This window comes from Planococcus citri, chromosome 1 (genome assembly GCF_950023065.1).
Source record: "Planococcus citri chromosome 1, ihPlaCitr1.1, whole genome shotgun sequence".
Classification (NCBI taxonomy): Eukaryota; Metazoa; Arthropoda; class Insecta; order Hemiptera; family Pseudococcidae; genus Planococcus; species Planococcus citri.
The window spans coordinates 41713073-41736681 of record NC_088677.1 but is presented as its reverse complement, the minus strand read 5'-3'; the positions used below and the strand labels follow the sequence as shown (position 1 = coordinate 41736681).

General features: G+C 32.7%; 3 protein-coding genes across 5 annotated transcripts in view; 2 read left to right on the top strand and 1 right to left on the bottom strand.

Annotated features, from left to right (window-relative positions):
* alphaSnap (Alpha-soluble NSF attachment protein) lies at positions 1-3633 on the bottom strand. Its single transcript, XM_065344937.1, has 7 exons — positions 3438-3633; positions 3079-3171; positions 2703-2899; positions 2355-2620; positions 1937-2110; positions 1674-1858; positions 1-1601 (listed from the first exon to the last, which is right to left on the bottom strand). Exons 2-6 carry the CDS (start codon positions 3168-3170, stop codon positions 1709-1711), a joined length of 879 nt encoding a protein of 292 aa, XP_065201009.1. The 5' UTR covers position 3171; positions 3438-3633; the 3' UTR covers positions 1-1601; positions 1674-1708.
* Positions 3634-3904: 271 nt separating this feature from the next.
* LOC135832002 (leucine-rich repeat-containing protein 57-like) lies at positions 3905-8303 on the top strand. The gene is made up of 2 exons (XM_065344938.1): positions 3905-4223; positions 4312-8303. The coding sequence occupies exon 2, from the start codon at positions 4333-4335 to the stop codon at positions 5047-5049; it is 717 nt and encodes a 238-aa protein (XP_065201010.1). The 5' UTR covers positions 3905-4223; positions 4312-4332; the 3' UTR covers positions 5050-8303.
* Positions 8304-8438: 135 nt separating this feature from the next.
* The window catches only part of C3G (C3G guanyl-nucleotide exchange factor), a 38025-nt gene continuing 22854 nt past the window's right edge, over positions 8439-23609 (top strand). For all 3 annotated transcript variants that reach the window (XM_065344934.1, XM_065344933.1, XM_065344932.1), the window contains exon 1: positions 8439-8799. In XM_065344934.1, coding sequence (XP_065201006.1) covers positions 8766-8799 — 34 coding nt within the window. In that variant the 5' untranslated portion in view covers positions 8439-8765. The remainder of the gene's footprint in view (positions 8800-23609) is intronic.

Here is a 23609-nt window from a genome sequence, read left to right as displayed (position 1 = left end):
TAACAGAGGATGTCTATTTCTCGTAACAAAAAAATCAAACGAAAATAATAGAAAGAAAAAAAGACATAGGTAGATATTTCGCATGTTAATATATAGAAACAAAAATTAAACATACACAGCGTACTCAAAAGCAAAAAGCCACAGAATTAGATAAATATTTATAAAACAAAAGGAATGATGAACGAAACCGTGTACAATACTATCTTAATAACACTCTACAGCAATTGCACAAAGTAAAATACATTAATGTCACGATTACCTATATGTATTTAAAAACAATAGTAATGATAATAAACGTAATAAAAAAAGAAATCAAATTCATCATTCAATGAAGTAATTACGTAAATACGAATATCAATAAATAGGTACGAGAATTATTAGCGAAACATTATTCATACGAAGTTGATGAAACGGTTGCTTTTTGAACCACGATAACACATTGGTTTATGCAGGTTGTTTGAGTTCATATCACATCACGACTCAAACAATAAAAACTATTTCCTGTAAAAATTTTTAGCGTGTATTTTCTTCGCTACATTTTACTCAACTTTAATCTTAATTAAAGTTGAACTGTGAGGAAAATATCATTCATGATTCGTTACTACTCAAAATAAAGTCTACCTTACACGCTTTAGAAACTACATTGAAATAAAAAAAAACTAAACCCACAGTAATCATAGCAATTATCATCTTCTTCAATGAATTTTCGGTGAATCGCGACCGTATTTAGAATTATCTAATAAAATTTTAAAATTCTTACAATACTTGTTTTTAGGATTAGGACGTTGAAAAAATATTGCAAAAAATATACACGAAATTAAACATACAAACCAATTGCAAAACACGAAAATTTTTTCATAATTATTTTCTCTGTACACTGAAATACTACTTTTAAAATTCGATGAAAAATGATATTTCAATTGTATTTTTTTCTTCTTTAGAAAAGCTACAAAATTTCTTTTCACATTATTTTATACCCATCCGGCGGTATATAATACAAACTGTATAATATTTAAATAGATTATAAAAATTATAATTTCGAAGTTTACTCAAAACATTTCATCAAGGTGAGAAAGAAAGTGATATATAAGACACAGACTGTGCTTCAAGTTCTCATGATGCTTTCATAATATTCGACATAAATAACTGGATTTGCTAACAGTTAATCCAATATTGGTTAAAAAAAAAAAAAAAAAGATAAAACGATAATACAACAAACTGAAGCAACGAGAAGTATTATGTTATATGTTGTGTACCTTATTTTGCTTTTATTATATTCAAATTTAAACATCGTTTAATGCGTGTGACTGAAGAGATTAGAAAGATGACCGTTAGAAAATTGAACATATTTAAAAATACTTTCGTAAGTACAGGTAACTACTGGAAAAGAAAAAAGAAAACTTGCATGATACATACACATCACATAAAGTTAATTATTTCCTTAGATTTTTACAGATTTTTTTCATGTTTGTACCTACAGAAAGCAAATATGTTTTCTACGAAGTTTAAGAATTAGGAAAGAGGAGAAATGTTCTTATAGTAATACAATGCGACTGACCAGCACAAATGATGCAAGCGTTTCTTCTTTTACCGCGCAATGCCTTCAAGAAAAGTTCAATTCGGTTATAATATACAGAATCGCAGTAAATAAATGAAAAATAAAATAGTTTTACTTCATGTTACACCGTTCCATTGAAGCAACCCTTCTTTAACGCAGATCTGGGTTCTCATTGACTTGTTTCTTGATTCGCAACAGAATCGTTGTGTACCACTGATCTAAACGAGAAATGGAATCATAATCTTTAACCGCTTCTGTAAATCCGTCGGCGTTTTGCTCTTCAATATGATCCATTAAAACCTGAAATAAATGAATAATCAAGTGTACTAAACTGCAAATGAATTCATCTTAAAAGTTGTGGAAAATCAAGTAATTTACTCTTAATAATGTGAATTCTCTCGAATCTTGAAACGCAGGATATAATTCGATGTAACGTAATACGGCACGTGAAGCGTCCAACATGTCAACACACATATGGCATAACGCAGCTCGGAAAAAATATTCTTTCACGCTGTATTTCAACAATGAACTATCCAAGGAGGATTGAGCGATCTAAGGAATAAATGTATCGAATAATTCATTTCGCCATTTAACGTTGATGTAGTCACATGGGTCGTTTACAATGTTATTCAAATGATGCATCGTATACCAGCACGACAAAATTATCATCGAACACTGCCCGCCCAATGTATAACATAAAACTAACATCGCATCACAAACATCATGCACCAAGAAATATCAAATAAATTCCGCACTTTGCACGGAGTCGTTTCAATTCAAATATTGACATTCTTACCTCTTCATAAATTTGAATTGCTTTAGGATAATTTTCCAATTGCGCCGAGTACTGTGCAACCTTCAACATGCATTTATTTGCCGAGGCATTGCTCTCTTCACCTCTAAAATAGTCAGCAGCTAGCTGATAATGATGAATGGCTCTCTCATAATCCACAAATTCGGTTTCGTACATTTCAGCAATGGATTGATGTTGTTTGGCAGCCATAGTGAAGCGACCCATATCAGTGTAGATTTCAATAACTTTGAGTAAACATTTCACGGCTTCTGCAATGTGAAAGAAAATATATCATCAGTAAACTAAGTACGCTAAAATTGTATTATCAAATTCAGCGAAACTTTCATTCACCATTTAGGTCAGATTTTTTGAAACAATGGGCCGCATCTACGTAGTTAGTAGCAGCATCATGTCGGTTACCAGCTTTTAAATGCAATAAGGCAGCTTCAGTGTAAGCTTGTCCGGCTGATCCCCATTTCTTAGCCATCTTAAATAGATTACCAGCCCGTTGATAACATTCGACAGCATCTTCCACTTTCGACGAACCTCTGCAAATTTTTCAACATTCTTTCAGATCAGATATAGCAATTTCAGAAATCAGATACAGTTTACATCTAATCAAATAATGACGTAAGATGTGCGTAAGGTCATATGAGGTGACTAATTTGGACAGCATTTTTCGATGGATCACATTTTCAAAAAAATAATATTATGAAATTAAGTTTACCCAAACAGTGATCCAAGAAAAGTTCTCGATGAATTCAACTTTTTTTCCGCTTCAGCTATCAGCTGCTGTGCTTTCTGTTCATTGTCTGCCATTCTAGGAAAAATATAAACACAAAAATGATTTTAAGATACTATGGACGGGATAGTAAGAAAGAAAACACTCAAGTCTACAGAACAACAGTTTACAAAAAACAATGGATCTACCGCAGAATATCAGTGAGAGTAAATTAATTATGAAAATGGCAAGTGTAATCCTTAATCATAAAGTCGGACTATTGAAGACACCAAAATAAATAAAACCTCAATCGAACATTGCTCTACACAACACAGAGGATAGTAAACAATTTTTTTTAAATTTACCTTGATTATTGAGAAAAGATGCGTAAATTCAGTAGTAACGATGGTTATTATACTAAAAATACAAGAAATAGTGGTTAATCGACAATTTCACGCAATTTAATTTATATTATACACATACGCTGTTTCTTTCTTATCAATCGATTATGTAAAATGTCTACTAACGCTACGTTACTCGTTTTTACTTACTTACGCTAGCTTACACAAGTAACGAACACAAGTACACACAGACACAGAGACAATAATATTTTTCTTAGAAAGGCTGACTACCAATATGAATCAAAACAGCCAAGTCAAATCAAAATATTAATTCATAAAAATTTTACAGATGGCGAAACTTGAGAATTTTTCTGAAAGCTGTTTTCCATGTTTTCCCTTCCCCGTGTTTTCCAGTTTTCTCAGTTCCCCCTTTCTTCCCCTATTCACAACTTCGGATCGCAGACCAGCAATTCTCCCTCCACCAGTCCCTCCACCCAGAAAAACAACAACAACACAACAAAACAAACTCAAACTCTTCTCTTATCATTTATTAATTAACACTATTGATTAGTTAATCGTAAATTGTGATAGAATTCCACCTTTAGCATCTTAGTTTTGGTAAAAATCGTTTAAAGAAGTTAAACTTATGGTTAAGTAGGTGTGTTATCATTATCAGAGTAAAAAAAGTGGAGTGTAGTGTCCGTAGTGTCATAAGCAATCAACATTCAGTTCAACAAATATTTTAAGCCGATTTGTTTCTATACTTCCTATTTCCACTTGGGCTATTCATTAATAATCATGTTGCATTACGTAAGTATTTAGATTTTGTTCGCAATGGTTCGCAGTTGTAGAATTATGATTTATTCCTCATCCTAACGAATAAAACTTTTGGTTACAGTTCTAATTTAATCGCAGAAACATGGGAAATTCCAACACCAAGCACCATTACGAAACAGCTAAGAAAACTGGTACACTCAGCTTGTGTAATAGCTCTTTGAATGAATTGCCGAGCAAATTGAAGGAATTGCATCCTGTTCTAAGGCAGTTGAATTTATCTTCTAATAAATTCCAAACTCTCCCACCTAGCATCAGTAATTTTTCCAATTTGAAGTATATCAACGTGGATTATAACAAGCTCACTCAGTTACCAGAAGAAATAGGAAGATTACAAAAGCTGGAAAACTTGTCTGCTGCAGCGAACAGTATCACTTCAATTCCACATACTTTTTCGTCGTTAGTCAATCTAAAAGAAATCCATTTGAACAATAACCTGATTTCAGACTTTCCGACGTCACTGTGTGATTTGAAACACTTGACGATTATAGATATATCACACAATAAAATTGACATGATTCCTGATTCGATTAAACGAATATATGCGATAGAGTTTAATTTAAATGATAATAATATCTCTATTATTTCGCCAGAAATTGCTAATGCGCCGAAGTTGAAAATTCTCAAACTAGAAAATAATAATCTTACGCTTTCGGCTATACCAAAAAGTTTATTGTGTGATTCGAAAGTGACTTCATTATTTGTTCAGGGCAACCAGTTTGATATAAAAGAGTTCGAGCATTTAGATGGATATGAAAAATACCAGGAACGTTATACAGAAACAAAGAAAAAACTTTTTTAAATAATGTGTTTTCTCATCTTTGATGATTTTAAAATGATATTCCCTGTGTGTTGAATTATTACTTTTAATTTTTTTTAAACCCATATTCACGAATTACCAAAGTGAAATCGAACGTTTTCTGTGTTTTATTTTTATTCACCATTGGCTTTAAACGTTTTAATTATTTGTTATTTTAAGATGTTAATTTTTTTATTTAAAAATTTTCCAATACTACGTACTTGAATGAGAATTCAATTTGCTTATTTCTAAAAATGAATCATTATAATATTTGTCTTTAATTTTTTCATTTTGTATCATATGATCTCTTCAATTTTTTTCACTAGTAATCGTACATTTTGATTGTAAATAAATGTATTTACTATTTTAATCATCACTTCTTTGCAGTTTGTATCTCTCAGTGTGAGAAAAAAATTGTAAGATGGAGATGGATAAAATGAATAACAGCGAAACTGAGTTCATCGAACTTTTGAAAGCTAATTTGTTTAGTTAGTGGTTAAGTTATCAAGTTCAACAATGAAAAATAATAATGAATATTATGAGCAAAAAATTAAAATTATTATTCCTTAAATCTAAACGGAGAAGAAATGTGATTTGTATGCATCATACATTAGGGGTGTCTGGGGTGTTCGAGCGCTCCACAGAATGCTACAAATTTTCTCCGATAAAAAATGACTAAAATAAGAGAGAAGTAATTTTTATTATCATCGGTTACATTGTCATTACCCGATCAAACAAAATACCAAAGAATAATTTTTATTGCCTATGTGTGTTCAGAAATCATTTCAAAACTGTTTCGGGTTTCCAGTGTTAATTTTTCAGATTCAGTAATCAATTTAAGTAATTAAGTACGTTTTTTTACGTGGATTCTCAAAAATCTGGTTTTTGGACGTTTTTGGAAACTTTTTTTTAAACCAACCATAAACGTTCAAAACCTTAAAAGTCGTCTCTCTTCAAGTGAACTCACATCAGTAAAATTCATTTTCAAAAGCTACAAGGTACCCCAGCGTATTCTAAACATGTCAAAATCCAATTTCTTGCGACTCTGTCAAAATCCGTGTAAAAAAATAACTTATTTATTGTATCATTATATTTTTTCTTCTATCTTCATTCTTCCTCCTTCCACATTTTAAATATATTTTCTCCAGCATATTCCAATGTTCCAAAGGAACACCCACTACATCTGAGACAGTGAGACATGAACCGTCGTGGTCGTGAGGGAAAAATGAAATCCCATTCCGAAGCAGTCCTCCAGTCCAGTTCAGTGCAAAAGCAAAAGATTGCATTGCAATAAAGACCAGTGCGCATTTGACTTTTCGCTGGTGAACTAATTGTTTAAACTATAATTTAAATTTCATCGCACGTCATAATTTTTTTAAACAATTTTTTAGCAAAATACAAAATTGTGCTTGTGCGTAACTACAAACGCGAAATGCGCGTGAATGTGGTAAACCTCACGGGTAATTCCCGGTAATTACGCTCGTTGTGTCTCTCTCCTCGTGTGTACGTGATGTACGAGTATTCTTGTTATGATATTCGAAGCGTTAAGATGTAATAATTATATTCCTTGTTATTTTTTTTATAATAAACGTTATTAATTGTTCGTTAATTGTTAATATGTTTCCTACATATTTCAGAAGTGGTCGAATGTGCGTCAACGAAGTGTTTTGAATAATTGAAAGTGTGTTTTTGTGTGTTGTTCGCGATTTCTGCCGAAAGCATGGTCAAAACGAAACGAAATCAATCGCCACCTTTTTCTCCATCGAAAGTGGACCTCTCAATGAATACCGTTAGCGAAATCGTCCAAGCAGCTAGCAGCGCAGTGCTACTGCCGGAAATATCGAAGTTTACGGGTGAGGTGTCTGCTACTGAAGCAAAAGAATGGTTGAAAAGCGTCGAAAATCAAGGCCTGATCGGTGGTTGGAATAACCTACAAAAGCTGGAAACTGCGAAGCGATTACTTACGAAAGCAGCCAAAAGTTGGTATCTACTCAATGCGGACGATATCAAATCGTGGTCCGATTTTCGAAGTTGTTTTTGGGAAACGTTTATTGGCGAAGATGATGGAAACGTGGTTGACAAGTGGGAACGTTTCTCCGCGCGATGTCAACAAGATAACGAATCATCAATCGAATACATCTTCGATAAGCTGCGTTTAGCTAAAGATGTTGGTGCATCCGTTGCAGAATCAAAAAATGCTGTTTGTGCTGGGTTTAAGTCCGAAGATATGGCGAATTATCTACGTATTTACGATTATTCGAAAGCTGCCGATTGGAGCAAACGACTTCGTGAATTTGAATCTAGTAAATCGAAACCTGACGTTGCTGAAAGTGAAAACGAAAAACCGGTTGTTCCTGATCCTGAAACGAAAAAGTCCGAATCCGTCCTTCTGGTCAATACAGCGTTAGGTGTTGATCGTGAAAAATATGTGAAAACGGCTGTTATCAACGGAAAAACGATTTCGGGAGCGTTGATCGATAATGGTAGTAGCGTATGTGTGATGCGAGCGTCAACTGCAGTCACCCTGTGCGAAACTATTCAACCCCCTTCGAATACGAGAATTTTCGGCGTTGGTAATTTGGAAAACGGATCGGAAGTACTTGGTAAAATCGTAGGTACGGTCTCAGTCGATGGTGTGGCAGTACCCGAAACGGAAATTCTAATCCTCCGTGATAATGCGTTACCTGTTCCTCTCGTCATTGGCTGTTCTTGGATCGAAAACCCGAATGTTGCGATGATCAAGTGGAAAGATCAATTTATCATCACACAGGCGAATCGTGTGTCGTTAAACGAAAATAGTGTCGTGTTTAGTGCCGAAAAATCGCCGTGTAACATCGTTGAAACGTCTGTCAACTTCGTTCGAGTCGAAAACGCCGGCAAAATTGCTGAAAAGAGTGAAATTCGTGTTCGTAATCGGAAAAGGAAGCGAAAACCAGTTCGTGAAAAATCGTTTATTGTTAGTGATAAGCGCGATAATTGTCGTTTTTGTTTTTCGGAGGAAAATTGTACCATTTCCCCGGAGTTGCGTTCGCCGAAATTTCGTAAAAAGTGCGTGAATCGGTGTGTTGAGGACAACACACACTGCAGAATGGCCGAGTGTGGTAAACCTCACGGGTAATTCCCGGTAATTACGCTCGTTGTGTCTCTCTCCTCGTGTGTACGTGATGTACGAGTATTCTTGTTATGATATTCGAAGCGTTAAGATGTAATAATTATATTCCTTGTTATTTTTTTTATAATAAACGTTATTAATTGTTCGTTAATTGTTAATATGTTTCCTACAGTGAACGTTTCAATGTGGTAAATCAAGGTTGTTAAAAAGTCAACAGTGTTCCATAGCCATTTCGAGCCATTTTCTCAAAAGTGACTTCTCTCCAAGATTTTTCGCTGTCGAAACGGAAACTTCGAAAGTATTCATTCTGTGTTTCCTAGAATAGACAAATGGGATTGTTTACCTTAGTTCAATCAATTCCAGTGTTTCAGTTTATCGTTTTTTAATTTTTTTTTTTTTAATATCAGTTCATTTCGTTGATTTAAATTTCAGATTTACTTTCTGAAAAGTATTATTTTCTATTGTAACATGTGTAAAATTTATTTTAATATTGTGAATTACCATTCGGCTTTTTCAAATCGGTAATGACATGACTCGTTTGCAAATTCCATTACCACGAAATCAATGTACTCGTTTTTAGATTGCTGAGACCCGAATTTTGAAGATAATGGCAGCGAAGAAAGATAACGAAAAATTTTCCAGTAAGTAAATCCATAATAAGACACTACCTACGTTTACATATGTGAATTGTATTCATAGTACGAAAAATATATATCCCTGCTCTGTAATCATTCAATATACTGAAGCAAAATTACGTCAGTGTAATTCTTTCGGTGCTCATTTTCTTATCAATTAATGTGTACTTCGCGCTACTCATATGTGCTTCGATTCGCAATTCATTGCATTCGCAAAGCGGCAAAAGTAAATATGGATGCGTACGCGACATAGTATCTCTCTATCAATTGTGATGATACATACTACATAGTACATACATTTATTAGGTATTGATATTGATAGTAATGTATGTATGAATGAATTCGGATAGCCTGCATGTGTCTGACTGACCAAAGTGACCGAATAGCGTTAATCATGAGAAATTGAACCTCTTTGTACCCTTATTAACAATTTTTTAGCAAAGCTAATATTCGTACTTGTCAAATAAATTACGATTACAGTGCAGTGGCATACTTAGATTTTCGGTATATTTTTATACTATAAACATGTGTACCAATTTGAAACAGTCGAATGCAGTTTATTATTAAATCAGGAATGTCATTTTACTCACGATACTGTAAAAATACTTGTTTCTCATAATATTAATTTTACGTGCAATGGTTTTCTTCGGTCTTGGTTTGCAAAGTTTTATCACGCGTTGAATTATCTCTCCGCTTAAAAAGATTTTTGTTGAGGTTATTTCAGCTGATTATTCGTTATGCGAGCGATTTGTATTGGATATGAAAACACCAGCTTGAAGGAATTAGAAGGTTATTAATGCGTGAAGAATTCTGTTTGCTTTAAAATAACTGATTATTCATGATTATGTGCCTAATTGCAAAGATGTTCAGTGTTGTTTGAGAAAATAAATAGGCAGTAGGTACTTGAGAAAAAACAATCTTGTTCAAATAATAGTCCAAGTTTTATAAGCGAAAGAGAGATTTCTGAAAATTAGGTACTGCTTCATTAGTTTTCAAAACTAAAAATAGGTACATTTCACTCGATATTCGCTTCATTTTGTGTAAATGTATTAGTAATTTCTTGTGTACAGTGTACACAAACAGTCAATTTTTTATTTAATTTTTAATGAATGGATAAATTACCTACTTTTGTTTTCGATACAAGTATTTGAAAAGCACTCGTGTAGGTAGTTTGTTGAGTTGAAATTTTGTATAATTATAAGTACACATTATCTTATTGATGGCGAATCGCTCGTTAGTTGGCTTATTCGATTTTTTTTCTATACGTAGAAATTGTGTACACTATGAAAGATTTTTTTTTCAAAATTGAAATATTCCATAAAAAGTATATTGCGTTTGAGCGTTCTCATCCACTCTCGTAGGAAGCTGAGTAAAGAAAGTGTTTCGTGTCTAAATCAAATCCTTAATTATTACGCCATGATCCGCTCCCACTCACCTCATGACCCGAAGGGTATGTTAATTCTCATCTAGTTAGCTCGTAAATCCTACTATGTCTATATTTGTATAGGATTATGGCTTTTTTCTTTTATTAGCGCTATTTTTCAGTATCAGCAGACATTTTCTTCGGAGTATAATTATGATACCTGTATTTCTTTTTCTAAACTTAACAGCCAAGATGATGGATGTGATATGAATAAGATTAATGGGCACACTACATAAGATAACTGGGCAAACTTTCGCCCTTCTGATACGTAAGAACTATTTGTTAACCTAGCATTTATTTTGGATTTGGAAATTACAATTTGGCGTAATTTAATTTCCAAGAAAGCATAGAGAAGTCGTTTCAGAAGTTCTTTTCTTACGTGATTTAGTCCAAAGTTTGTTTCTTTTTCCGGTAACTCGCAAGTTGCGATGTGCATAATTTGTATCTACGTACTTCACTGTCGCAGAAATACTTTTCATGGCCAAATAAACCGTCAGAGTTTAAGAAATAAATCTGTGCAAAATAATGACTTTTGAATTGCTGTATTGTCGGACCGAGTTGAGAGGAGGTGGGTTTACCAAAATTGTTAGAAACATAAAATCTGAACAGCTTAGTTTCCATTAGCCAACCAAAGATTTACATTTTTTGGAGAATGGTGAAGGTTCGTCATCACATGAGAAATGTAGGTTGGAAAAAATTAATTCTGAAAATGCTCATATCATGAGTTGAACTGGATTTTTTACATTACATAATAACATTTGAAAACGGAATTAGATGAAAATTCTTCTATCAATAGTCAAATAAGTAAAAATTAAGGTTACCTAATACCTACTCTTCATTTCTCAAATTGTTTTGCTTACTGATAATTTTAGCCTACTCTCAACTCGGACCGACTATAATAGTACGTATCAGTAATGTGCTTATCAAGATTTCCTTTCGACAGAAAATTATTTCTGATACTCGAGTGCCAAATTTTCTAGACAAAAAAACAGATTAGAAGTGAACAAACCTACTTTTAATTCGGCCTTCAGTTTTGAGTCTCCCGAAGGATCATATTACAAAATGTGATGGATTCCAAAATCTTAAAAATGTCTTTCTTTTTTAATATTTTAATATTCTTGCTAACAAGGGGACCATCTGAATCGATATTTAAGATGAGAACAAGGCGTCTGTTCTCTGGAAAACCGAGAAAAAGTCAGTGAAATTTAGCGCACAGTGATCCAGACGAAAAATTCAATTGGTCATGAAAAAATTCTGCTTTATTGTACAAAAGAAACTCCAAAAAATGTTTTTTGCCAAGTATGTACATTAAGTACTTATAATACATGCAATGGTCAACTTTTGCGCATTTCTGAAAAAATGGAAGGAGTGCCCTGAGAAATGACTTAAAAATGTTAAATGTTGAAAAATGTAATTTGTGACCTGGTCTTGCACAAGAGGCCACAAGTCGGATTTTTCATTTTAGATTTTTTCGCCATTTTGAAAGCTAGACATCATACGGAGTAGAATGAGTCCAATCCAAACCTCATATCTCATTTATTTTTATCTTTTTCATTTTTTGAAATCGCAGGATAGAAAAACAAGTTTTCGAGAAAACGCATTTAAAGAAAAAAAAAACATGAAAATTGGAATGAAATTTTTTTTAAGAAGTATATCAAACCTAGATGATAGCCAATCATTGAAAACACAGAGATACAGAAACAGAAAGCGACTTGTGGTATAGGATAGGTATACCTTTTTCAAATCCACAGATGCTAACTTCAATATTGCTTTGTTATCCCACTTATGTTGTGATTGTGCCTTCTTCGCAGGATACTTACAAGTTTACATGTCAAACCACCACATTTCGCGAAAAAACGATTTTTCAAAATTTCGACCTATACCTATTCACATTTTTGCTTCCCCGGTAAAAAAAATGTTTTCCGACTTCTGATACCTTTTGTCAGACCACTGATCACATTTATGGGAATTGAATTAAAAAATACAGAGAAAGAACGACAACGTAACCAGTTTATTACATTTTTTTAAAAAATTGAAAAAAATGAGGTTACCATGTAATTTGTATGTGCTGTAGGTACTCTTCAATTATAGATTTTTGATCGAATTTTAGCGACCAGTTCCCCGCAGATCAAAAAAAAAACATCACATTAGAGAGGAAGACGTGCGAAACTCAAAAATTTTGAAAAATGCAGTATGGATTTGGATATCGAATTACAGGGTTTCTGAGGACGCTAATTTCAATTCCATCGACTGTTTGCCCCTCATCGGTATCGAACATAACCCCACTTGAGTGGAAGGAGGAAGGTATATGAAATATTGAAATTCAAAAATCAACGAAGAATGACACCGGATATGACTCCTATTTCAAGAATGAGTATTATTCGATACCTCTTAGTGATATGTATTTTTAAATAAGTTTTTGTTTATATCCATTTTTGATTTTGTACCATCCCTTTGAAGCCCATTCTGGAGTTTAAGGTCAAATGACCTTTCGAAATGGGTTCTACACTCTCAAAACCCCATATTTTGATGTAAATGAGTATTGTATTTTTTGAAAATTGTTGAATTCTGTATACCTCTCCGTTAGAGCCAATTTTAGTGTTCGGGGTCAAAATGTCTTCAAAAATTCAATTCAATTTATAAAATGAGTAGAATATATTTTGTACCACTCAATGCGCTGCGCGAGCGAAGGGGAATTCTGTACCCTTAATAGCCTAAATTTTGATTCTCATTGTATTTTTTTTTTTTTTTTGAAAATTTTCATTTTTGTATCTTTTCTTTGGATTCTATCGTAGATTTTGGGGGCCAAATGATTATCAAAAATCAAATTTACGCATTTGAAAGTCCCCAGAACCAAAGTTTCAACTTTTGTGGAAAGCTCTTTGAGTTTACCCGCGGCTGAATTTTTCAAGTTTATCCAATACTTTACTTTTTCCACATTTATCAAGTCATTGGAGGACGACGTAATAATGTGCCCAATCCAGAATGGAAGAAAATTGAACCCACAGACTTTGTAGACACTACCCGAATTCGGATCTGTAGTTTGTACTCAAAACAATTTTCATATTGTTCATTTTTCTCGTAAAAAAATATGTTCATGCAAAATGAAAACGTAATATGGCACACGACCGCATTCATCGGAATTTGAAATTCTCATTACCACTTTGAACACGTGCAAAACGAATCGGAACGTATATGAAACTGAAGAATGAGTGAAAAATTGAGCTAAATCCTATACAACATGCATCTGCTAGTAGAATAATAATACGATATGAAATCCGATTACACGCACATCTTTAACTACTTTATTGCTAAGTATAAGATAAAAGAAAAAGAAAAGCGTTCAAAACTCCTTGATACTTGAAATTTAATATTTAAGAATAAGAAACTGGAATTACAATAACTTTTTCTTATTTTTCGGTTTGAAATTTTCAAAACGAAAATCCAACACGACAACAAAAATATATTAAGGTGTATCATAATCTTACAACATAGCTTCTCAGCACAAAGTTATTTCACTTCCAAGCCTTATTTATTTCCTTCTGTCATATTTTCATCCTTTAATATCTTCGTTTTAATGTAGAAGTCACGTAGCAAATTAAACTTTGTCTTTTTAAGACTATATCTAATTTTTTTATTTGTGTACGAACAGTCGGCGTAAAATTTTCATTAAGTGTTTATTTTCGTTTCGCGGTAAAAAAAAAAAAAAAAAACATCTATCGAAATTACTTGAAATAATTTGCATCGAAGAAGTAGGTACCGAACTTTATTTAAAAAATAGGTTCGTGATGACGAATTGGTTTTTTGTCATCATTTTTGTCATTGTACATTTATTGCCTACAGTATTTGTTGACTGAATAGGTACCTATTAATTGAATGTATTTCGTCCCATTTTCTTGGTTAGATACTTACCTAATACCTAATACCATACCTATGATTAATTTTTTATAAAAACGAGTCAAAAATCATAGCTGAAAAACAAAACTTTAAATTTTCAGATTAGAAAGTACGTATTTCTACCTATAGTAACCCATCAGCAAACTTGATTTTCCCTATTTCAACTTCAAAAATTCACGTAGTCTCTCCCCCTCCCCCCAAAAAATGAAAAATTTCAACAAAAAAATCGGTTCAGTTTCCAGTTCTATCGACATAAACGCAAACTCGATTTCGCAAAAATTGAATAAAATGAATGAATTCTGATAAGAAAACTCCTCTTCTCTCCTATCCACTCGTTTGTGAACATCACTAGGTATAGTGCAGGAGGTACATCACCCATCATCAGTTCCGTATAGGTAAGGTATTAGGTGGTAGGTAGTTAGGTAGTTGGTACCATGTATACATACAATGTACATACATTCAGCATTGTCAATTTATCGTATTTCCTTTGAAGATGTATTTTTCACAAAATTTAATCCTCACAAAAGCACCTGCCCATGCCCTCTCCTTATTTCTCTTTTGTGTACGATTGCGAAGTGTAATTCGTAACAAGGAAGCGAAAAAGTGGTTTCCTTCGTTTTGTTTAATGTTTATTAAATAATCTTTGGTTGTTGCTTGAATTGAGTTAGCTGTAGGTATTCATTTTCGTTACCTTTATTTTATTATTCGTTAATTCATAACAGAAAATACTATCGTAAAGCTCTCTTCATTGCCTTTCAAAGCTGACTTCTGATCGTTGCGAATTAGCGATAATTTTCAAGCTTTTTAATTCAACTACTCGCAGTCGTAACAATATTGAAACAGACCGTTTTGAATTTTTTTTTCATTTTCTGTTCAGCTGTGTTATCGTTTCTTGTTTAATTATCGTTGTTTGATGCTTGATTTAACCGGAGTTCGGAGTTTATTATTTTTTTAGATAACTTTATTCAAACGACCGGCGAAAATAAATAAACCGAGTTTTATAAAAATTTTAATACAATTACAACTCCAATAAAATTATTTTTCCCAATCAAAATTTTAACAACTTTTTTCACTTCTAATTGATTTTAGGTGGTGAGTTACAGGTTACGGGAAACACTGAAATATACGAATGAAAAGTTTCTGTTTCGCAAATTAATTTATTTTTCAATGCCAATCGCAAACTTCGAGTTGAATCGTTTTAGAATTTATTTTATCTGCTGAAACGAGAAGTTTTGAAGAATTATTCTAATATAAGAAAAATGAGTCTCAAAAATAAATTAAAACTTCTGCATTGAAGTACTCGACAACTTCACGAATGAAGGTACCTATATACAGGGGTCGGCATAAGTTAGTATTCCGATTTACACAAACGAAAATTTTTTCAAATGAAAATGAATTTTTTTCTGTAGTGACATAGCGGGGAAAAAACTATTATTACCAAGGTGTTGGTGGGACTTCCACGAACACAACGCACTACCTACAAGACCTTCTATCTACTCATTGCACACAACAGGGTGTTGAAAAGAACGCATCAGTTTTCGAATAGGAATACTAACTCATGCCGACCCCTGTATTATCGGACTAATCGGTGTAGGCAATTGGATAAATTAAAAGTAGCCTGTGCACATCCATATGAAACTTTTCATGTTTTAAGAATTTTTTTCAAAATTAATCAACGCTGAGCATTGTAATGGAAAATAAAGTCTGTGCCTAACCGTTTGGGAAATGGAGAAGAAATCTATTCGCGAAAAAACCCTCGCTTGGATCGCTAGTATCGCAGTCCTGAAAAGGTGATTAGATGGTAATATCTTTGGTGATTCGCGAGAAAACAGCAAATTTTTCGATTGTTCGCGAGTTCTGATGAACTTTTAGTTAGTCTTAAATTAAAGACAATGAAATTCCCTATCGATTGATACTAATTTTTCACCATTTAGAGGAAAATTAACGATTTAATGAATACTTTTACCGCATTTTTCATACTATATGTCAACATTAAACGAAAAATTGTCGAAATTTTCAGTAAACCTATGCTTATGTTAATATACCAAAATATTCGGAGTTTCATCCTCTTTAAAATGGATTTTTACCGAAAGCTCTATGTGCAACGGTTCAAAAGTTGTGGAAGTTTGAAGTTGCGAAAACAAGGCAAAAAGCAGCTGCGAATCGTAAGTACTGAACTTCAAACAAAAATTACTCGAAATTTTCAGTGGACACCTAGGTATTTTAATATATCAAAATGTTCGGCATATCTTCCTCTTTAAAATGTTTTTTTACCGAAAGCTCTACCTTCAACCGTTCAAAAGTAATTGAAGATAATGTCACCAAAATGTTCAAATTGTGTTATCACTGTTATCAATTCAAACAATGTGTTGATACTGTTGATGAATAATCTATTTCCGCAACTTTGATCTTCAATTACTTTTGAACGGTTGAAGGTAGAGCTTTCAGTAAAAAAGCATTTTAAAGAGGAAGAAATACCGAACATTTTGATATATTAAAATACCTAGGTGTCCACTGAAAATTTCGAGTAATTTTAGTTCAAAGTTCAATACTTACGATTCGCAGCTGCTTTTTGCCTTGTTTTCGCAACTTCAAACTTCCACAACTTTTGAACCGTTGCACATAGAGCTTTAGGTAAAAATCCATTTTAAAGAGGATGTAATTCCGAACATTTTGATTATTTAAAACGCGCACATGCTCACTGAAAATTACAAGTATTTCGAGTTTGAAGTTGATGTACGTAGTATGCAAAAATCAGCAAACTAAAAGTATTCATAAAATCGTTATTTTTTCACGAAATGATGAAAATTTAACATCAATCGATACGGAATTTTATTGTCTATAATTTGATACTGCACCAAAGTTCACCAAAATCCGCGAATAATCGAAAAAGTTGAATTTTTTACAGGAAAAATTGCATTCACCTTTTCATCATATCACCTTTTCAGATAGTTGACGGAACAGCCGCTAGGTGTCAGCCACTTCGTTTTTTTTCGCGAATAAGCATGAAATTATCAAATTAAATGATAAAGTAGGTATACCTAGGTAAAATGTTAATCTTGGCATTGATATAGTTAATCACAGGCAGGTAAAATCATGTGAAAATTTTACTTGTCAACAGATCTACTGTGTGGGTAAACGAGTCATCAGTCGATATTTTTCAGTGTGTAATATGTGTTTTTCCATGACGATTTCAAAAAGAAAGCAAACTTGGGACATCTTAAGAGTATATCGTATATTGTATATTGTACATATTATTTCTGTAGTATACGATTTGCATTATTATCACTTAGCGCACAAAATCGAATGGTGCCTAAGCTGCACGGGTTCTATTTATTATCTTGATAATATATTTCCGTATGTATATACTTGTATGCATGTAGGTATGTAGGCAGTAGTCACATAGAGTACGTACATACCTACATGTAAACAAGCAAACAAATTCCAATTGATGCAATGAGGAAAAAAGCCTCAACTTTTGGTAAAATAATAATTCAAATTGTTTTCTTGACGAAATTTTTGTTTTTTCGAACATCCGTCATTTTCAGGGCTCGGCTCGTACTCAGTTACTTTTCAAGTAACTAAGTTACTACATACTTACCTACTTTAGATTACTTTTTCAAAATTTCAGTTACTGAGGAAAGAATGTTGATAATATCAACAAGTGAAAAAATTACTGAAGAATGATCTTCTACATTTTTATCCTGCTGGTTACACTGTCTTATCACTAATCAGTATTACGCTTACAAAACCCTGCCTCTGGCTAAAACTTTCAAAATCTCGCTTTCAGTGAAAAATGGGTTAAAATTGTCGCTTCTTTGCTAAAAATGTCAAATGTCTCATACTTTTTTTTGAAAGTTGCCCAAAAGTCGTGCTTTGTGGTCAGAAATTGTCAGCGTCGTGATTTTTGTCCACATTTTCCAAAAACAGTCACCTTGCTGCCAAAAACTTGCAAAAAGTCACACTTTTTTGATAAAAATTGCAAAAACGTACCACTTTTTGTCAGTAATTTCCACTCGCTTTTTACCAAATTGCTGAAAAATCTTGCTTTTTTACTTGAAAATTCCAAAACTTTATTTGTACTAAAAATGACTGAAATTTGACTTTTTTTGCCCAAAAATGCCAAAAATTCTCACTTATATATCAAAAGTTGATACACGTCAAAAAATTGCGTAGTAATCTCGCTTTTCTGACAAAAATGTGGAAAACAGTATATTTTCTTTTGTGATTTTTTTTCATGCATTGAAACGTTTTGCTCGCGTCTTGTAACTTTTTTGCTTACTCAAGTTACCTACTTTTTTTTGGAAAAAAATTGGGTACGGGCTCAATCATTTCAAATCGAATTTAAATAGGAAAATGTGTTTTCTGCTTTGAACTTTACATAAGTATTACCTAATGGAATTGCCATTAATAAGAACTCTATTTTCGCCTTTTGTAGGTATTTTTAATAGCTTAGGTATAAACAATAAAGTAAAGTTTATTAATTTTTTTATAGGTAACAAATTGCGGTCATGTTTTTTGGTTTATTGCGTATATTTATACCTAATTGATCATGTGTAAGCGCTTGAAATACACATTTTTTTATTTTTACCAATATCAAAATGCGAAAGTCTCTTTCATGAAATTTTTTGACGTTGAAAAAAACGTTGCAGTCGTTTGTGGGGGAAAGAACTACATGCAACAGGAAATATTCTGTGTTTTGAAGAATAGCTCGAGGTTATATTGGTATTATTTTGTGCTTGCGTTTTAAAAAATAGAACATCGTTTGCTTACTTCGCCTATTTTACGACGTAGATTTCAAAGCGTTCCACTTTGTGTACTGCGATCTGAATGTTGGAATTTTTTTCCTTTTTTTTGGACACGTATTTAAAGAGTCGAAATAGTGTATTGTTTCGCAAATACGAACAAACTTTCAAATGCAACAGTATCGTTTTGAAATTCTTTATTTCTCTCTTGTGTTGTTGCGTAAGCGAAAGAATGTTGGATGATATTTCAAAAGGATTCGTGACAGCGAAGAGTGCATCTCATTTTCTCAAAATCGTCGGTCGTTGAAATGCATTTTAATGGAATTTCAATTTCGTCGAATCGCTCGTTTTATGACAAATGTTAACAAACATTCTTCGGCCTTGAACTTTTCTACAAAAGGAAAGATTTTGAAGAAATTAGAGCATGAGATTGAAATTTAGCTACGAAATATTTCCATTGATTTCTATTTCTATTCCACTCATTTGTTCATTTGCTCGTGAATTTCTCACCAGGTGTTTCCGACAAATTTAAATTTACTTTGAATTTTCTTACTGGTAACATTTCCACGTCGTCGCGTTGTTTTAAAAAATAAAAAAATCCGGACAATTTTCACGTTGAATTTCCATCATCGGGGTTATTTTTTTTCAAAAATTTAAGGTGATATTTTCGCAAAAATATTGTCACCGTCAATTTTGAAAATACATAATAGGACTCTCAAGTATAAAATCTTGATTGAAGATGTACTACATAAATGTATGTAGGTATATATTGAACTTATTACAAAAAGTGAAATCATTTTGTGTGTACTTTTTCGAACATGCCCGGATATGATTTTATCCAACATGCTGAAATCAAAGATATGGGTATACAAATTAAATTGAGCAGTAGCGTAACTTGACACCCCTTCTGAGGTAGGTTTCGAAATCAAAATACAAGATATCATATACAAAAAAAGGTAGATTTATCCGTCGCGAGCGAAAAATTCATTTTTTCAGAGCTTCTGAGGTTGGTTTTTGTACCCCCCCCCCCCCAGGGTATGAAACTTTCATTTATTTTTTTTTTTTGAAATCAGTTTAATATGTTCTTTTCTATTTGGTATTCTCAAATAAGGTAATTTCACTCCTTATCTGAGTATTTTTGATTTTTAGATGAAATATTCTAAAAATATAGGTAGGTAGAGGTACGATTGTTTACCTGGTGGTAATATCTATACGTATTGCATTAGAATCGTTTTTTTTTTGCACTTCGAAGTTTCATTCATTGATGAAAAACCAAACTGACGAACCATTCATAGGTACATTACATACTAGAAACATGAATGGAAATGAAAAATCTCGAAATCTCGATGTTACTGCGCAGAATTTTATGCGAGTGAAATTTCAAAAATAACAATAATGACTTTTAGAAAATTTTATGAACTTGAAATGCCATAATATGACAGAAATATTTGCCCTTCAATTCCTCATATCAGATATTTGTTTTTGAAAATAACGTAGAAAAAATTACCGCGAATTCATCTATTTTCTGTCATAATATACGCGGGTATTGGTAAGCAAAATATTTCATCTGCATTCCCAGTACCTACTTTGTACTTTCTACATATGTAGGTCACGTGTATATTTTTTTCAAATAATTGGCAAAACAATTCAAATTATACTCTTGTATCTGATTATGTCTGGAAAAAGTGAAGTTCTGATAATTCAATTGGGAAATGTACGAGTACTCGGTAGAGTGGACTGTTCTCTTTTTTTTCAAAAGTTGATAACGATACCTACGACTACGAGTATCATTGTTCCCGGATCTTCAATCCAATTTGCGATTTGATGAAAAGTATATATTTTCAATTTACGATCTTCTACCTTCTATTTGAATAGGTATAACATTAACAATTGATAATGAAGATGTTCAACAATAAAAAATTTTTTAAAAAACGTTTTGTAGACGAAAAGGGAAACATAATATTTGTGAGATTTTAGTTTTGGATTATCATTGGCGATTCTTTATGTTCGTTTTCAAAAAGTTCGAAGATTTTTCTAAAAGATTGTAAGGTAGAGTGCGGTAATTGCAAAAATGGGGTAATTGCAAAAGTGTGACCTCATGCAAAAAAATATCAATTTTCTGGTTGTGCCAACTAGGGGGTGTCGAAGCAACAACCTTTACCGACACATTCACCTGGTCACAACTCGCGGGGTTCAACTTGTCGCTCCGTAGCAAAGACTTTTATCAAAGCATGTTGAAACCACTCATAAGTAAAGTTAGAGGTGTTTTTTAAAAAAATACATGTGAAATAGAAAAAACTGTCGATTTATCTGGAACTTTCACGATTTAGGGTCATGAAGGATTGAAATTTAAGGTAAGATATCGCAATTTGAATTTTTTTTATTTCGGCCGTAAATTGCGTTTTTGCAATTACCCCAAAAAAATCGACTCGGGGTAGTTGCAAAAACGATTTTTAAAAATTTTTGCACTTACCACAAATATTTTTTTGCCCTAAATAACTTGAAAATGGTTCGAAATTACAAAGAAAATAAACGTCCACGGTCACATGATGAGTTACACGTTCGAGAAATGATTAGGTACCAGTTTTTCTGAATTTTAAAAGTATTGCTTATTTTTAATGTTTTACAAATATATTTGACGAAAAATGTATTTCTATGACGAGTTTTTTACATAAAAAACATCAAAAATGATCAATAGTCAATTTTTTGTTCATTTTAGCGAGTTTTAAAAAAATAATTTTTCAAAATTTTTTCACTCCCCTAAAAATTTTTTTGGGAAGTGGAAAAGTTATCGAATTTTTTACCGGATCAAGACCACGAATACATCAAAAGTTAGCAAATGACACGTAGAATACATACAGTGAGTGTGTTGAAAATTCAAAAAAATAAAAAAAATATCGCCCACTTTTGCATTTACCCTAACACGGGTAAATGCAAAAGTCGATTTTCAAATTGCAATTTTCTCCATGATTTGTGGACCCGAATTTCAGCTTCATCCGTGCAATAGTCTTCTCACAGCGCCCTCTCAAAGTGTCACTAATCAAATAGTGCTTTGCAATTACCCCACTCTACCTTATGTAGTTATTTTGTTACTTGGTGTTTTTTTTGAGTACGAGTTCAAAGAACGATCACTCTCGATTGTCAAATACCAAATTTTTTTAGGGTGAATCTCAAACACATTTTTCTTTCTATAGCCTCGAAATACTTGGAAATAGAAATGAAGAACGGCAATATATGTACGAGTAGAAATGCATTGATTTTGATACAGTTTTTCATTCTCACCGCCTTTTGAAAAAAAATAAAAATAATGAAAACGAAACGTCCATAAGATGGATTTTTGCCTCAATTAATTTTTCATTCTGAAGAATCCAATTGGCGGTGACAGGGAAAAGTGTTAACAAGCTTTTTAGATATTGAAAAAGAAGTCAAAATTTGAAATAATTCTGTATAGTAATCCTTTGGTTTTTTTAAAAAAGTTTTATAGAAAATCCCACATGGCAGACTACGCCACTGCATTCTATATTACGTAGAAAAAGAAAGGAAGAACTATAGTGCTGAGCACAATGTGTCATCTGTTTTGTATTTTGAAGAGAGATTTTTTCTTGAAAATTTTTTGGAATTTGGAATTACAATTTGAAATTTTACTTAAATTGAATGTGTTTAATGAAAAATTCTCCTAAAACTTGCGTGGATGCCTTGGAGAAATGTTGAATATTTACCTACACAGTTGTATGAAATTCAGAATTATTAGTTCAAAAAATAACTGTTGAAAATTTTTCAAAATCTGTAGTTTGCTTTCTGCTTGTTTTTTCAACTCGTCGTAATTGCGTCGTCGTACTCAACAACTCTTAATGAACCAACATTTAGTCGTTTAAAGATTGAAAACCGCCTCCGAACGGTGGTGCGGTGGTGGTGCCGGTAAGTTAAAAATTTGATGGATAATAATTGTCGTTGTGCTGTGAAAAAGAAATGGCGAACCATCAAAATAATAATTATGAAAGCTTGGGTGAGATTAAAATATTGAAGTATGTAAATAAAACAGAAATTCGAATTTTGAAAGTTTTTCACAGTGATTTTTCATTATTGTGTGGGATAATTCTACCTATAGGTACTTGTTGTCTGCTGTCGCCAGTCCCCTTTCTGAGAGGGGGAAGGTGCGAAAGGAGATCTTTCAGTTGAATTGACTGCATGTGAGTGAAATATCTTCGAGTATCTAGGTAGTAGGTACATGCACATATGAGAACTGTAGATATCCTACAAAGTAAGCTAATTTTACCATACCTAAAACTCCTAAAACATTAAAATAATTCAATGCATGCATGCCTTAGTATATCTACGATACTTTGAGAGATACACGAATAAATCATATATTATGTATATCCGAATTCTAATCCTAATTAGGGCCTACTAATTGATCTTTTAATGTGTTTCTGGGGAGTCTTGAAATTTCTTTTTTTCTCTCTCATTTTAAACATCTATTTTAGAGGCACTTATCCAAAAATTTGAGGAAACGTATCGATAAGATGAAATTTAAACCAAAATCTCATTTTTCGCAGCGCAGTAAAATGACATAATATATTTTTGAAAATGATGCACTGCAAGACTGCTACATGCTGCAAATGAAGAAAATCTAAAACACCATTAGAAAAATCTCGTCTCGAAATAATACATACCTACTTGAACAATGGTAGATACCAATTTTTAGCAGCAAACCTTTGTATGTATATTATTTAGCAGATTGGAAGGTCTCG

Coding starts and splice junctions, on each gene's coding strand:
- alphaSnap (XM_065344937.1), bottom strand. CDS start 3,170: ATGGCAGACAATGAACAGAAAGCACAGCAGCTGATAGCTGAAGCGGAA. Junction 2,900..3,078: donor TTTCTTGGATCACTGTTTGG/GTAAACTTAATT, acceptor AAAAATTTGCAG/AGGTTCGTCGAAAGTGGAAG. Junction 2,111..2,354: donor CAATTCAAATTTATGAAGAG/GTAAGAATGTCA, acceptor TTTATTCCTTAG/ATCGCTCAATCCTCCTTGGA.
- LOC135832002 (XM_065344938.1), top strand. CDS start 4,333: ATGGGAAATTCCAACACCAAGCACCATTACGAAACAGCTAAGAAAACT.